The following is a 17,635-nucleotide window of genomic DNA, read 5'->3' on the forward strand; positions in this document are numbered from 1 at the left end:
CATTAGTACATTGACCGCTGCAGCGACCACTCATCGTTCTTTTAGGTGTTTGGCCGCCAACGACCAACATTTTCAACATCTAATGTAAACACATGCTTACTTCAAGGTTTGTAACACATGTTTGAACAATAATTAAATGTAATTAAGAAATATGATATATAGATTTTTTTCTTCTTAAACAGTGTATACATTTTTTCTGGCGGACTCTGTATATCACTTCTCCCTTTAATATAGCCTTAATACTGGCACATTCTCTGGGTTTAACCAAATAAAATATAAATAACGAATTAGAAAATGGAACAGTTGTGCACATTCTTTTATTCATTTTTTTTATATGTAATACAGTTACAGTCATACAATCAAAGCTGCCAGAGCGTATGCTTGAATATTATCGACTTCTTTCGTCTATAAAAATAGTGTTTTCATACAAACAAATACGTTAAGAATTTTATAACAATAAGTAAATTAAAGATCATTTTCTGTAAGAAAGCTAATAACAGAGTAGCAAAACAGATTTTAAGAAAGAAAAATCACTCTTAAGTACAAATCAGACTTACATCATCTCAGAAGGATTCACGGTTTTCAATAAACGTTAATGTGCAGGAAATTAACAGTGTAAGGCTGGTAAGGAAAAGAAATACAGTAAGCAAGGTTTAAAACAAAACCTTCTCTTTTGAGAAAAAAGTTACTGTGTGTTTATGCACATTATATACGTTAGATAATCTAGTACATTTTGAAAAATTTCAAGTACGGAGTCAAGATAGAATTTGAATTTGTGTGAAACTGATTTTCTTGTGGGAGCTTGTTAAATCTTCACGTGAAAGGAAGGCTAATCCTGCATTGGCAGTGGACCCAGCAATCTTCTTGAAATCCATCATTCGAGGGATGCTCCATCGTAGAACATAGGGAATAAAACCAGATGAAGAGCGAATATAGAAAGGAGAAAGATGCTTAACGTGAAACTTCATAATAGTCACATGTCATTAAACATCGTACCGATAGCAAGCTCGTAACATATCGTACGAATTGAAAATAAATGCACACAAACCATTTGGAAAAGGGACCTTTGGGTTTGCAAGATTCAAGGTAATGTGAAAATATATCGTCGACGTTCAGGCAGAAGTCATTAACTCCAAAAACATACGGATGGAGCTAAGCACTTCTTCCAGTATGAAGACGCTATACAAGGTAAAATATACGACGTTCTGATACGTATTATGAGGCTAGATGTAGCACATGGCATTGTTATGCTAAGGATAACCACAGTTAGTATCACAATTTTACCTGCTACATATAACCTCACAATGTTAGAACGTAGTGTATTTCACCTTGTGTATCGTTATCGTACTGGAAGAAGTATAATTCCATTCGTATGTTTTTGGAGTTAGTGACTTCTGCCTGAACGCCGACAATATAAAGATGAACTTAAGTAAGAAAGAATGGTATTGACATTCCTGATTCCTGTTTGGCTTATGACGGTCTTTTCCTTATGTGAACTACGTGCAATAAAGAACTGAACACAAGATGAAGATGCTTTTCAGCGTAGGATGTTGGTCTGTCATTTTGTTTCTAAGCAACTCCGTGTGAAGAGAGTTTTCAGTCTATGAGGATTAGACCAAAATAGGTAATCTTTGAGAAGTATTCCAAAGTAAATTGTAGGTACTCAGTTAATACACAGTATGTAAGTAATGTTTATTATATTGAAAGATGCAAATGTGTTTATTGGAAATCCAAAAGGTAGAGTATGTTCGTCTTTTTCATCTCCAACTCTGAATCGAACACATACTCATATTAAGAGACATCTCAATAAGATCTACACTAATATTTAGTGTTTTTTTCTTTTCAGAATTACGTAATTAAAATTTATTAAATTGAATTTAATTCCGTTCATTCAATTTTGTTGTTGTGACAGATTAGACGATATGGTAACTGTATACTCTGCTTAACGATTGGAGATTTCATTGAAAACCGTGACTCCTTCTTGACAACCTCTCCTTGGAATAACTTATTAGGAAACAACACAAGAAATAATACCATTTAATACTATACACACAAGAAATATACATATGTATATATATTGAGAAAGGTATCTACGTTTTAATATAATTTTCTACAATTGATTTTTAGGGATTCTGAAATACATAGTAGGCATGAACTGGACGAAACTTTTTCTTACTCTAAACATAGTATCATGCACTGGACGTAACTTCTTCTTATTCTAAACTGGATCTTTTACTGGCAAAAATTTATTTTCGCATGTGGCATTATGAGACTAAAATTTAGTTCCAATATTACCATTAAGAAAACAAAAAAGAAAGGAATGTTTTAGCATTACATTTTGATAGGATAAAAATCATTAATTTAACGAAAATCATTAATTAACGAACAAAAATAGATAAATAATTCGCACCAAAACGATATACAATAACTGAGGACATTAGCTTGTTCAAAGATGAAACTGAGGAGATCCCACCACTTGCTATCGATGTTCACGCTCCACATATTAGAATTAACCAGCTATAACTGCGAAGCAGAAGAAACAGATTCCGCGTAAGACAAAAAACAAATTTATATAAAATAAAACCATCTTATGAAGGATAAGCTACCGGATTATAATATTCTTTCTTTTGGTTTAGCTTTTAGGTTTAAACAAACAACTATTGTTATTTTAAAACTGTCCATAACTTTACGATTTCAACAATCAAAATACCCATTTCAGTGTTGTTTCACACAGATACATATATCATTACAACAGTTGATGCTACTACGTATTCCATAATCCGGTTTCTTTGGACCACCATTATGCATATAGCGTTGCAATAGAATATTTGGGAAGGGTATCATTGTAATTCGATATAAGAAGGCAGTACACGAGACTCAACGGTCATTGCAGCAGATATGAAATTCTATTCAATAATATAAGCATTTATTGAGATTACTAGGAACCCTGATTACTCTTAGAACAAAACACTTACAGTGTATATAAATGTTGAGTATTTTTGTTGTATTTTAAAACAATGGTTTGGTATTCAACGAGGTTAAATACTGAGTGTATGCAGTTGTATGCAAATAGAAGCAAATTGATTTATCATCATTACAGTGCATCTCACACTTTTTTTTTTTTAATTAATCAATGTTCTATCTTTTGTATTTCTTCCTTTTTTCCTAAAATCTTATTTAATTTATTTTCTGAATTTCAAAGAGATTTTAAAGTTGCACTCTTTTCTTTTTCCTCTTTTTATTATATTCGATTGGCCAATGGATAATATTCTCCACAGTACTTTTGTTTCCCTCACATTCAGAGCATTCTCCGTTCATAGCAAAAGGATATTTCATATCAATACTTCTTCTCAACTAAGAAACAATCCGAACCAGTTTCAATTTTAATTATTTGAACTCTCAAAGTGCGAGTGCTTAGCACGCCTGGTTTCTCCTGAGGTTCTGTGGTTTTGATACCATGTTAACTGTAGACACACATCACAATGGGGTGAATGAAACTCCACAGAAATTCAATTTAAAAACATATCTCAATGGCTTTTAATTGCACACAAATTCAATTTACCAAACTAGATTTGTAAAAGATACAGAGATATGTATACCACTGAAGCTACTCAAAGCTTAAATGAAAAATTAATGAAAATAATATTTCGACATATTCAGAAGCATAACTGAATAATAAAAATGTAAATTAGGAAACTTAAAGGAATAACCAAAGCAACTTCCGCGAATAAATTTGACGGACGTGTTATTTAAAAGCGTTTTCAGAAAAAAATATGTAACCATCCGTAAGAAAAAAAAAAACGGACAAATAACAATAAAACATTATAGATAGAAAGAGTGGAAACTCTTTGATTTTAACATTTGACAAACGCTAGTCCATGAGAATAAGAAGGGGAAAATTTATATAATGCTCATATTAGTAATATACATCATTACTAATTTAACAGGTCAGGGGAAAATCTCCTGCTCAAATACAATATCAGTTATACAATTGCACTATCTCAGTACTTTATTATGCAAGTTATCAATGATTTATTTCCATGGAATATACAACTATTGCTTACAGAAGAGTATTGATTTGTTTATACTAAATGCTTTTTTTAAAGTTACTACTGTTTTAACGCATTTACCAGGATTTTTTAAAAAATATATTGTTTAGTATCTCAACACGCTCCTTCCAAATAATTCAAATTGATGTACACCGAACAAAGGACATTTTCTGTAGAGCATAAAACCGAAAATGAAACTTTACACTGATATTTCGTTAGCAGGAAGGTTATAGGTTTTGTATATTAATATTTGTAATGTGTGTGTTTGTGTGAAAAATTATCAACTTCAAACACGAATTGATTTTTTCTTTTCGTAAAAAAAGGAAGTTTCTATTTATTCCAAAAGTGCAGCAACGGACAATAGAAAACTATTATCTCGGAAGTATGAAACTGCGCACTCTTCTACCTTTTTCTGAGTAGCTTATTTCCTAACAGCACTATTCATTATGAACACCGCGCGATATTGTTTGGGGCCATAACATTAGAAAAAGACAAAGTTACCTTATCTAGTTGTTAGTTACAAACTGAGAGTCATTCGGAATGAATGGATTAACATCTCTACGTTAGAAATTTTTTATTACAACGTACCAAAACTCATCAATCCATAATAGAATAATATTCTAAATACTTTTCAGGAAAAAGAAAAAGCAGTATACTGTTACTTTACATACATTTACATATCTTGGATTTAATCGACTATATTTAACAAGTTTATTTGTTTCTATTCGTAAAGCTGTCTCCTTTCCTCACGCTCGCAGACACATTCACCAATTTCACGCACACGAATCCTCTCCAAATATATATAGATATATATATACACACAGATTTCTTTCTCGCATCCGCACACTTTCACTGGGTAACTCGGCACTGAAGGTGAGTTGGAATGTAACCCAGAACACGAGTCCCGCGTGTCAGGTTCGTCTCTTCTTTTTCATTTGTTTTATCATCAACTCAAATTCCAACCTGCAAACACAACAATTAATTAGGAAACAAATAATTCAATTGGCTACTACTAAATTAAAGCTGATAAAGTAAAATAATGATCACTGTTCATAAGAAACGTTTCTTTATTACGACTATTAAGGTTTGATTTTTTTAAACACGAATTTTAGGAAAACTAAAAATTGATCAAAAGATTGCGATCATGGCTAATAATTACTTTTGAAATTAGGAACCACAAAATGTTTTAACGGCCCCTAAATCGAGTTTTCGTATTTTTTACGGAATAAGATGATCATACTGAGTTAAGTGATAGTTTGGGTCTGATTATATTATGTGTAGTTCTCCAGATATAAGGCCTACAAGAAAATTTTTGATTGAAATATATTGGATCTTTTGATCCAAAAAGACGAAAGATAATAAATGTTCAAATCAGAACAACTGTCACTCGGAACAATTTCAAATTTCACAAAACCACAAATCTCAAATATATTAACACTGGGTGTGGTAAATAAAACTATTGGTATGAGACTTTAAATTCTGGTGCAGATCCTTTGCTTTGAATTCTCTGGGAAAGACAAAAATGGTTTGGCTTAGAATGAGGCTGAATGTTAAAAAGAACGGAAACCATATCGTTGGTTGTTACTACTGCATCTGCTAAGTATTTATATTAAGTTTTAAATAAGATTTACTAATTGTCATATTGCCTGGTAGTAGTAATATTTATTATTATATCTTGGACGTCACAACAGTTACTAAAATCTAAATAATAATAATAATAATAATAATAATAATAATAATAATAATAATAATAATAATAATAATAATAATAATAATGACTAAAAATAATAAGGACTAAAAATAAAATACTACTGTGAAAACTCTAAACTGATAGTAAAGAAGAATCGTTAACCTCAAATATCAAGTTTTACTTGGCTCATCACGTCACAGTTTTAAATTTCTATTTAAAATATGAAAAATATTGAGTGTATTTAGATATCTTAGACCGACTAAGAAATGCAAGATTATTTGTTAACATTTCTGCGCAGAAGGCTGATTGAATTTGGTTCACACATATCTTACAAATCAAATAAAAATAACCTGGTTTCCATATTCGGATCAGAAATACGTTAAACAAATGATTTTGAACATCGCGATTACGCAATGTTTAAAAATGTGTTTCAATACATAGCAGATGGTTGAATTAGGTAAGTACGTAGTTATTGTCACTTCCGCTTCGAAATAATAAATTTTGTTATTGTTTATTGACCATTACAAACATATCGCACACCCGGTGGAAGACTGTTACAAGTCAAAAATACACATAAAATAAAATAAATTCAACAATTGGTTCTTCTCTTTAAAGCTAAGTATCGAAAACAAGATTGTTTCTGCAATCATTGTGCTACTTACAACAAAGGTCACAGTCCACATGTACAAACTGTAGGTATTTCGATTGAGTTAAAATCACGGAGAACAGCGTTAGATATGTTTTTGGACTCTCGGTTACTTTAGCAAAGAATTCTTTCTTTCGTTTCTGTACGAACTTTCAATTGCTATTCTCACTAAATTACTATTTTTGTCAAATTATTGTACAAAGCGCAGTTCACTCTCCATTATGAAATTTGTAATTCTCCAGTCGCTGAACCTATCTCAATCATACAAAATAATTTGGTGTCAGACATCTGTTATTCATTTGTTATTCCGCTTTGCTTTGTTATTACGTAATAAGGAACGAATCCTCTGGTCATGTGCCATACTGGGAGATGCCAAAATGTTGTTCGTTTCGGATTTTACATATTCCGTTCCCAATGGTTACTTCCTGCGTGAAGGTTATTTCCACCTATCTGATTCTACTACGCAAATGCTTTGTTTTTTCCGTTATCGCGCAGTTCTCATCATACACAAACAACATCAGAGACACAACATCTGATGCGAACATATCAAAGCACGTAGTTCCAGTGGAGATGCTTTCCTCAAGTATTGGTTTGAATCGTACTTTAAACAGCTGTTCATATAGCTTCTGTGCTGGAGAGTGTAACAATCTTTTCTAAAAGATGATTTATATATATATATATATATTATATATATATATATTTCTTGTATATATATATTTTTGTCAGACAAAAGGAAAGTAGATAAAAAATCTACATAAAAATATGTAAATACGAAATATTAATAAGTAAAATACATAATAAAAGGGACATTACACTGAGATCAATCAATATCAAAGGAGCGTCTATTCAAGGGCTGTAACTTGATTTTCAATGCTGATAATTTGTTGAGCATTTGAGCAGAAAGTACGGACTTTACATATTTCCACGAAAGCTAACGAACCCAGAATAAGTAATCTATAACTGGATACAGTACAGAGAACAGTCACAAAATGGTGTGTGTTATGAACCAAAATTTAATAACTAATTAAGAATCGCTGTATCCATGGTTTCTTTAGTGGCTAAGAGACAAGGAAGTGCATTTACTCAATATGCGTCGCTAAAAAAAAAGCTGCGAGGTGACTCGAGTATCAGAACATCGTAGTCAAACTGTAAGAGATAAGGGGATTCGCTTTACTGGATTTGGTACAATCGTAGTGGTAGATACAAACTCTGTATGACAACATAATAAACAATGCTTGCACTCTTTGCCTCCTTTATGCTATCTTCCATTATTCCCACCACCACCTTCGGCACATTTGGCTGTGCAACACCAACACATCACATTTCGTTTATCATCATTGTCAAGTGTGAAAGGGTACTAAGTACTTCGGTGTCAATTTGGGGTTGTTTGCCGTCAACATCACAACTAGTGATGATGTTTTATAAGACTATCTTTTATGATATTTGGTCTCTTAGGCAGTGATCAGAGGAACAATCACATAGAGATTTTGTCCTATGCCTTTTTCTACTGTTGGAGTACAAAGAACTATAGTTACCACAGATCTCTGCAGATACAATAGCCATTTCTCTGAATTCATACTAGACGTAGTGATATGTATCCTCTTGATTGGCAAGGAACATAGCTTTTCCGTTGTTCAAATAAATGGTACAACTACCCTTACAAAGTAATGCGTTACTTGCAATGTCATTTTCATTTGAAAAGCAAAGAGTTATTCAACTCGACTTATTTGTTTGATATGTTTCATATTATATGCAGCACACTGCGTTACATATGAATTATCTTCCTGCAGCGCTGCAGCATGCAAGATTACTTCTACAACTAAGAGCCAAATATTTCACGAGAAATCTATGTTTTATTTTAATCAGCACCGACATTTTTATACCAATTTTCCATATTTTATTCTTTCAAGTAGAACAGAACAAAGTCTCGTAAACCTAAGGTTAGTATTTTGAATCTTATCTTAGATAAGCAATTGAATCCTCTATTGGTGTCGCCTTAGTTTTTGTTTTACTTGAAATGTTAAATAATAACTCACAATCTGGAAATTCTCAATGCGGGTGGTGATAACCCAACAGAAAAAGGCAGTTACAAATGAAGGAAAGAAGATATATATATAATAAAGAAGTGCATGTGAAAGTATTATCTTTGTTTTTCACGAAAACATATGCTTATTAAAAACCTGACATTGATTTCTGATCATGTTTTTAAATCGATCATCTAGATTGGGTTTTATCAACTAGAATGTTTCTGTGTAAAATGAGCTTATGTATGTACTTAGTTTTGTTAAATTAATGTTAATATGATAATATTGTGAATACGTTATACGTAAAGGAACATATTTTACAGATCTATAGCTATATTGAGTAAATAGGGAAGAGAGGACAGAGACAAAATGGCTATTTTCACATGTATAGTTTCTACGTATGTACTTTTTAAGTAAAACACCTCAACTGGGAATTGTCTGTTTCCCTCACTTACGTTAAGTTGTTCTACACAAGAAATTAATTGAGACAAATACTTTAGATAAGAGAAATAAATCCTATTCTATCAAATAAAAAAAAATTAAAAAAAAAAAAACTATTCTCCTAACTGATCATCTGAAACAAGTGTACGGATCCCATTAAATTCAGTTTCCTTTCAAATTAATCTACATATTTCTCTGTGCGGACCCATTATTTTATTTATAATACTACTGCTACCACGATTTAGAGAAGGGAACAAAGCACTAAAATACATTTTTAAATATGTAAAGAAAGATGACGGATGGTCAATAAATTCAGATTTATGCTTTAATAAGTCAAGCCATATAACCTGTGAACAATTCGTGACTGCTGCAATATAGATTACATACTATTCATTTGTGTCTAGCCCTTTTAACTCGTGGGGTTTTAAAAGGAAACTGTAGACTTTCAGTTAAGTTGTTCCTGCTTCAGAACTATTTATTCAAAATTCTTTGCCCGTATATTTTCTTCAGAATGGAACCAGCTTTCATATGGTGTGATACTCATGCCCCAATGACATACGTAGAAAGGGTACTGAGGGAAAAATGTTCATGTTTCCACCCAAGCACAATGCAGTTTTATATTATTTTCGTTGTGCAAAATGTTTTCTTATGTAAGCTTGGCGAATCCTGCTGTAAGTACACAATTCGAAAAGTACATGTTCTCGACTATTTATATCAACAATTTGAGTTAGTAATTTGAATGTTGACTGAATATGAATTAATACTAATCTTATTGCAAATATTTCTTTAAATAAATAAACAGAAATTAAACTAGTGTACGCGCCTTTGGCGTGGGAGACCCGGGTTCGATTCCCGGTGGCTCATGTGGTTCGGATTCCACGTTAATCAGTAAGTCCACGTCTCATATAGCCTCGCTGCTGAACGGGACGTTAAACCCAAAATCAACTCAACTCAGAAATTAAACTGGGAATATACAAGGTACTTATCGTCAATAGGTGCTTCCCCTATATGATTGAATTATGTAAATGTTGTTGATTCACACTCAAGAGATGAAGGTTACAACTTATCACAATAACATGATCTAGCCGGCAAAAGTGTTTAAAACGTGTCCTAACAGAAAAGAAAATAATGGATTTTTTAAAAAAAATATTTTTGATCTTTATAAGTGTGTTCATGTAAATGAAGTACGTTTCTGACTCAAAAATCAACGAAACCAAAGAAGCATCCAGCGCATGGACTATCATCTGATTGGTCCAATTTGCTTTCGAACATGAATTCATTGAATTAATCTCAATTATTGACAATACTGTCGCTCCAGTGTTGCCACAGTCCTAGCTCTGGAGTGGGCTAAAAAATAGTACCAAATTGAAACAAAAAGGTCTGAATTCATTATTTTATACCAGTGCAATATATGGCTCTATAACACGAAACTGAAAGAGGTGAAGTTCTAGAACACTTCCACACCTCTTCCAAGAGTTCAAATCTACGCGTCCATATAGATCTATAAAATATAAATGTTCGAGTATCTTTATATTTGTCAGTATGACATCACTAGTAAACAACTTAGCCCAGTAAGCTGGCAACTACGTCAATGTATTTTTTCGTGCTATTATCGTTTTGGTGTAGAATCTTTGCCACGACACATAAATTATAGACTTATATGAGCACACGCTGGTCTTCTTCAGAATATTCAACACTTGATTCAACGTGTGTGTACTTCTTTTTAAGATTTCAAGCTAAAATTTCCACCACACTGCTTCTTTCTCATCTCCTTCATGCGCGTCTAGCATCATTTGTTTCTCGGTATAGTTCGAATTACGAATTTTCCACACAAAGTTCATAGCGTTATGCGGTGTAATGTCATAGAATGAATGTTTAACAGCATTTGTATGTGTAAGAGACGCAGGAAAACTCTTACTGACACCTTGAAAATGTGACAAGTATTTGTTCAATAGTGCTGAACTGGGTAGAATTGTACCAACTTCTTCACAAAAGGGGCTGAAAATGCCTGCGTGGTACAAACGGGCCGATGAATGATAAAAAGGGATGAATTTGGTACAATAGTACCAAGTGTGGCAACACTGTCGCTCTATAAAAATATATTGGGAAGACTAGGGGAACGTGGTGCCATCTTTTGGCAACCGGTGTTCATTTACACTCACCTTAAATATTAAATTAGATTCATTAGCAAGGATATCTCAAATAACAGCTTGTACAGTTAAAAAAAAAAAAAAAAAAAAAAAAAAAAAAAAAAAAAAAGACCCGACGAAATGTTTGTCTTAAACTAAAATATAGATCTCTGCTGAAACTCGAAATCAGTATTTGAAAATAAGTAAATCTTACATTCTATTAAAGTATAATGCAATATAGGTATCACCAATATTGTTTAAAGTACTCACTACCATACCAACTAAATGAACTCTACTTTTCAAAATCATTAATTCCATGATAAACAATAATTATACGTCAATTACTAGTCGCAAAGATCATTTGTTGAAAAAGTACACAGCAAACAAATGCGGTGTTAAAATAACACAAAATGACCACTGCTTTAGCGTGTTACTTGTGTGTTAATTTAACACCAAGGACATCGCCTTCCCAGCATATCAGAAATAACTAGTTACTAGCTGTGATAATTTGTATTTTGTGTTATTTAACACCTCATTTTTTTCTGTGCAAGAACTGAATAAAACTGATTACAAGCAAGTAGTCTCAGTTATAACTGAAAAAAGACTTGAGAAACAAAGAGTCTACAAAACAACTTATTTTTACCCTGAGAAGAGCATCCCATTTGTGTCAAGCATGCAATGTAAAGCGATCATGTAGTTTCTCAGTACAATTCTCTACGGTATTTCAACAATTAATTTACTAAATAAAGCAGGATAAACAGCACCGAGACAGTCATATAATTTACCTGTTTAATAATGTGACGATCAATTTCCTTGCTCCAAGCTCTCCTTAATCTCATCGTACCTTGTACAGGATAAAGATAACCCAATTAGTGCAAGCAAAGATACAAACACCACAAGCAAAGATACAAAACACCAACATCAAAGATTTCCCACTATTTACAAAGTTGGAAATGTTATCATGCACTGAAATAGAGAACCATGCTTTACCCCCCATGCATCACTACATAACTGAAAGATCATAGAAGTTTTTATAGTAATAGATAATAATGTGTTGTCAACTGTCCGATATTTCGCCGGCCTGGCCGGAAATATTGCTGTTATTTTGATTAAGGCCAGTGATCCGTACGAAGTTCTTGCCAGCCTTTCTATGACCGGTATTTTGAAATTTATAATCCAGAATAAAACATCCAACATCGAAATTCTATAACAGTGTCTTTACAAATACAGATTTCCGTTGTATTACACATTAAGCGATTAAAAAATAAATAAATTATGGAGGTTTTTCATTTATTTAACATAAGAAAATTGATACCAATTAGATTTTATTGTGAAACACTGTTTTCAACAATAGAGACAGGAGTGTATGATTTGTGATAATTGTGCGGTACAAATATAGCGATAAATTTAAATTGTCCATCGATTTCTGAAGAATAACTCTTAGGCATTTCGTTAGCATAATATTTGTTGCATTGTTTAGTTTCACGTCTCTAGCTGCTGCATTTGACAACTTTTCTTCAACTTCCAACTTCCTTCCTTAGGATTTCGTAAAGCAGTTTCCTGTAGTTGAAGTTTAAAGAATAAATTTCATTTTGTAAATCCAAAATTGTCACGTACGGATTAATATATTTTCGTTCTTCTGTTCCGATAAATTTTAAAGGGGTGGCAGTTACTGGTAAATACAATAAAATGATCAATACCGACTTCAGTTTCTCATTTTTAGCACAATGTATCTATGAAGCCTATCAGTGAATGTACTAACGATATTCAGAATACACGTGCTAATACACTTTTGTCCACGCATAGTACATTTCCTTTCCATGGATGGATCCAAACAGAGATACTTCACCCTTAGGCCTATATCGTAAGGAATTTTGCAGGAGTGCCGATGATTTCATTTTCCAGTTTATTTTATTTTCCTAGTTAAATACTCTGTATAAGACAGGAGAATATGACTATATACAGGTATATAATTGAAGAATGTACACTCATGTCTAAAATGATTGTCGCATATCTATAACTGTCTTCTTGTAAGAATATAATATGATGATGATGTTGCAGGGCACTTTTAATACTGATTCTGTGTGTATAATCGGGAAATGTATATTTGTGGTAAATTTCATAAGAAAAGAATTATAAATACGAAAATTAGAATGAGTAAAACAAAATGTTTCTAAATGGAGAAGAAAGTTTTGTTTTCGTTTTATTAATCTTATTTACTGCTCTTTTGACATGAAATTTGCCACATACATGTCTTTACCGATTATACACATATTAACTTTATAAGAAATACCGAGAGAATTCTTTATCAAATTATATTCCTAGAACAACATATTTATAGACATGCGACAATAATTTTGGACATGAGTGTACATATCATACATGCCGTGAAAGGGAAGTATTTGTTGTGGTGAACTTCTCGAGATCTCTCGCATTCTTAGGTAAAATCTTTCTAGTTTTGTTCGTTGTTATTAAAGATACAGAGATACTGCAAAGTAAGTATTCGTTTACCTTCTAAACAACAACCACAGCCAAAGAAATTCCGAATTGTTAGATCTTACATAAGAATGCAAGAAATCCCATGTTAATATCAAGTTTACTTTTGAAGTTTGCTACATTTACTGGGAAATACCTAATAAAACAAAGCAGTAGCAGAAAAATAATTAATTAATGTATTAAATATTTCTATTTATTGACATAAGGGTTAATGTGTAAGTGACGATCCGGATGAGATCATAAGTAGAAATTTGCACCACTTTTTACCCAAACAGCATTCTATTTAATGTGTTTTAGAGTTCTGAAGCAAAATTAGCTACCTTCCATAATCTCATGAAAATTTCCACTACTGATAAGCGAATGTGTGTAAGTTGATGTATACCACACAGAAAACGCCTCAGTAAGAAGAATCCTTGGCGTGCAATACAACTGATAATTTTCCTATATTCTTACTGTATTTTCTAGAAAGTTCTCTCGTTGGTGTATGGTTAACGTTCGCATCCTCCGCATGGGAGATCTGGGTTCGATTCCTGGCTCATATGTTTCGGATCTTACGTGAAACTGTAGGTTTACGTCTCATATAGCTTCGGTACTGACAGACGCTAAACAGTAATCTAACCAGCTACACTTTGTAAAAGTAATTGATATAGTAATCTTTCAGTACAATGTCACACAACGAGCAGTGCAGTTTGTTTACTTGGTTTATCGTCCTTTAATTCTTGGACTAAGCCCACAATCTTAGACCAAGACAAAAACCGAAATAGAAAAAAAATATTGTTGACCTACTGACAAAATCTCAGCAACAGGTTCGGAAAGTCATAGTAAAGCTAATAACAACCAGACATTTAAAAGTTGTGCTTTATTATGATGTGGTTTGCTCAATACTGTTAACGCAAACCATCGGCGATTTTACAGTAGCATTTGATTGTGGGCCGTGATGTGCGTGCCTCTGGTGAACGGTGTTCCGGACTCGAGTCCCAGTGAAAGAGATTATGGTAGTTTAGATTCGATTTTGAACTGTAGGTCCGCGTTTCACATAGCCTCAGTGCTAAACTTCAATAAACAAACGAATAAATATGAGTGTGGGCTCTTTGGGAAAGCTGCCAGCACTCTTTTTATGTTTAAGCACTTTTGTTTTATTTATTTCCATCGCAATAATATACAACAATATAGTAGGGTTGCCATTTGTGACGGAAAATTCGGGACCGTCACGGAATCGGGATCTGAGTCCCGGCGCCCGGAAAAAAATTCTCGGGACGCTTAAATGTCCCGGATTTCAGCGAAGAAGAAAGGAAGGGAACATTATAGTTTGCTTTTTTCACAGGATTACGTATACAATTATTTTCTTCAACTTCTGAGTATGGCAATTCAAAAGTTGAAAAAGTTCAATACATAAAACATGGATTTAATTAAGTTCACGATTTAACTACTTTGACATTGAACGAGGCATTCGTTTCATTGGGCGAAGGACAAAAGTTTTTATTGCTCCATCTTATTGTTATCTTTAGTACTTCTGTTTTAATCTGAATCTTGCTTCTGAAATATTTTAATCAATAATCTCTGAGCGATATTTTTGCTAATTTTCCGCTAACCATTGGAGAAGAAAAATATATTGTTTCCATTATTAAAACTGAACAGACAACAATGGAAAAATGTTGGAGTATTTTATAAAAAAAAAAATAGAAGCTTATGAGATGGGGGAAAACTTATTTTTTGAATTATTCGCGACAGATTTTTTTCTTCTTTTTTCTTTTTACGCAACAATGGCTGTGTGTTTCAGCTGCCCCTTCTGACCCACCACCTGAAGGAACCATGAATGGTAAAACAGACTCTCAAAGCCACGAAACATAACACATACTGAGAAATAATAATAATAATAATAATAATAATAATAATAATAATAATAATAATAATAATAATAAATGCTTACGAGAGGGAGGGGGTAAATCATTTGTTTATGTTTGCTTAACTAGGGATGAGAAGATCTACTTAAAATGACTAAAAATGTGATTACTTACTACTTGAATAACTCTATCTAATGGAAGAAAGGAAAATAGTATATAACACTTCTTTTCATTTTAAGCATTTCAAAGATTCTCGTAATTTATTAGCGTCCCGGATTTTCATCTTTGAAATATGGCAACCCTACAGTATAGTCGAACTGATAATAGAGATGTTGAAGGTAGTGTCATTCTCGATATTAGTTTCTGAAGTCTTAGATTTATTCGTAATAATTTTAAAAAAATGGAAGAAGTCCTTCATTACATTAAATGTACGAGATTCCTTGAATATTACAATGTATAGAGGGGACGAAACATTCAACAAATACAGCAATACCTATAAATTCTATAAAATATATAATTATGTGAAAATGACAAGAAAACGCTACACTTATTCATCTGATACTACTACTTTATATGTATATATAAGTAATGTGTATTGGCCAACCTAATGGTTTTACTATTCAGTTTCACAAGATCTAATCCAAATGGGATGATATTTTAAAACGTAAGTTAAAATTAACGAAAAGTTAAGACAATATACCGCCAAAAATAACTAAATTATACAGGGTGATTTTATTAAAACTCACGGATTTCATTTGGGTGTAGAATTTCTAACTTAAGTCTAATTTTCATGTAGTTTGTGGCAAATGATCAAGGCAGGATGCGAGATTTATCGGACTATGTTTACTGGCTTAAATTCCTCCGGGGTAATATCGTCCATGCCTCAAGAAATATGCAAATATTCGCCAGTATTAGAATGAGGTGCGGTGCGGAGGTTTGAATTTTCTTCCTTAGACAGCAGCCTCATCATGGTCAAGAAGAAACAGGAAATTGAGCCTTTGTATTGGGAATTGTTGTATTGTACAGTTGTATGCTATTGTGTGATTGTTATCAGGACAGTGAGAATTGTGTACTCTTTCAAGAAACGTGTGTTTATCGTTAAAAGTTTTTGGAGAAAGGAATCTGTTGTTCCCATGCAAAGCGCATTTAGAAATAAATTTGCCTCACGTTTTGCCCCAGACAGGAACATAATGTGGTGGCTAATGAATAAATTGGAAGAAGGATCCCTTTTGAGTGAGACAACGAAGCATCGGACCCCGCATACAGGTGTTGTACAAGTTGTCAGTTATCGACTCCTTAGGTCACCCAAGAAATCTCTCCGTCGTTCGTCGCAAGAAACCGGCTATAGCTATTTAACATGTGAAGTTAACACTAACATTTAATTTGTATTCTCACTAAGATTAATTTGTATTCTGCAATTTCACTTCAAAAATTCGAATCCTCATTCCAATTATAAGGTACACTGGCGAATATTTACTGTTTTTCTTGAGGAGTGGTCCATATTACCGATAATGAATTGAAATTAGTAAACAGTCTCATAAATCTCCCATCCTTCCTTATCATTTGTCACAAACCGCATGAAAATCGGACTTGAGCTAGAAATTCTAGAAAAACTTGAAATCCGTGAGTTTTTAAAAATCAACCTGTATTTTCTGATTAGTAATATAATTTAGCAATGCTTGGAAAGAGAAAAAATTAAGTTATGTATATTAGAGTATCGGTTGCCTAAACAGTTTTCTTTTTTTTTTAAAAAAAGAAACAAACAAACAAACAAGTACAAAAGAGAGAAGAGAAATAAGAAAGGATAATAAACGATTACAAACCTAATATGTTTCTTTCTTGCAAATATTCCCACATAATTTTGAATTATGCTAATCTTTACGAATCTTCTCGTATTCTGAAAGGAACTTCCATATTTAAAATCATAAAGAAAGACAGATTTATCATTTCTAATGATTTTTCCTTTTAAAAAATCAATAAATAAGAGAGAATTTGTCTCTTCGACATAAGTAGCACATAATAATATTTACAAACAGATAAAAAAAAATGACCCACATTATTTTTCCAGCAAAAGACTGTACATAACCAAATCAAAACATACATTTACAAAAGAATTTTGTGAGAGACCCATTTTTAAGGAATTTGGTTTATCAAAATTCCTTTATATATTAAGCTTGTCTCTCCAGCTGTCTGGGGGACAAAACATTTCAAGAATTAGTTGATGGATTACCCCTCCCCCCAAACTGGGTCAAGAGTTAAGAACCAAATTCGCTTGTGGAAGCGATATTCAAGCCCACGTGGTAGAAATCAACCCTT

General features: G+C 32.7%; 1 protein-coding gene across 1 annotated transcript in view; it reads right to left on the reverse strand.

Moving 5' to 3' along the window:
* Window positions 1-299: 299 nt before the first annotated feature.
* The window catches only part of LOC145672705 (BCL2/adenovirus E1B 19 kDa protein-interacting protein 2-like), a 108,714-nt gene continuing 91,378 nt past the window's right edge, over window positions 300-17,635 (reverse strand). Inside the window, exon 11 of the mRNA XM_081741876.1 lies at window positions 300-5,012. Within this exon, the coding sequence (XP_081598002.1) occupies window positions 4,961-5,012 (52 nt within the window). The 3' untranslated portion in view covers window positions 300-4,960. The remainder of the gene's footprint in view (window positions 5,013-17,635) is intronic.

Source organism: Thermobia domestica, chromosome 16 (genome assembly GCF_964235325.1).
Source record: "Thermobia domestica chromosome 16, izTheDome1.hap1.1, whole genome shotgun sequence".
Taxonomy (NCBI): Eukaryota; Metazoa; Arthropoda; class Insecta; order Zygentoma; family Lepismatidae; genus Thermobia; species Thermobia domestica.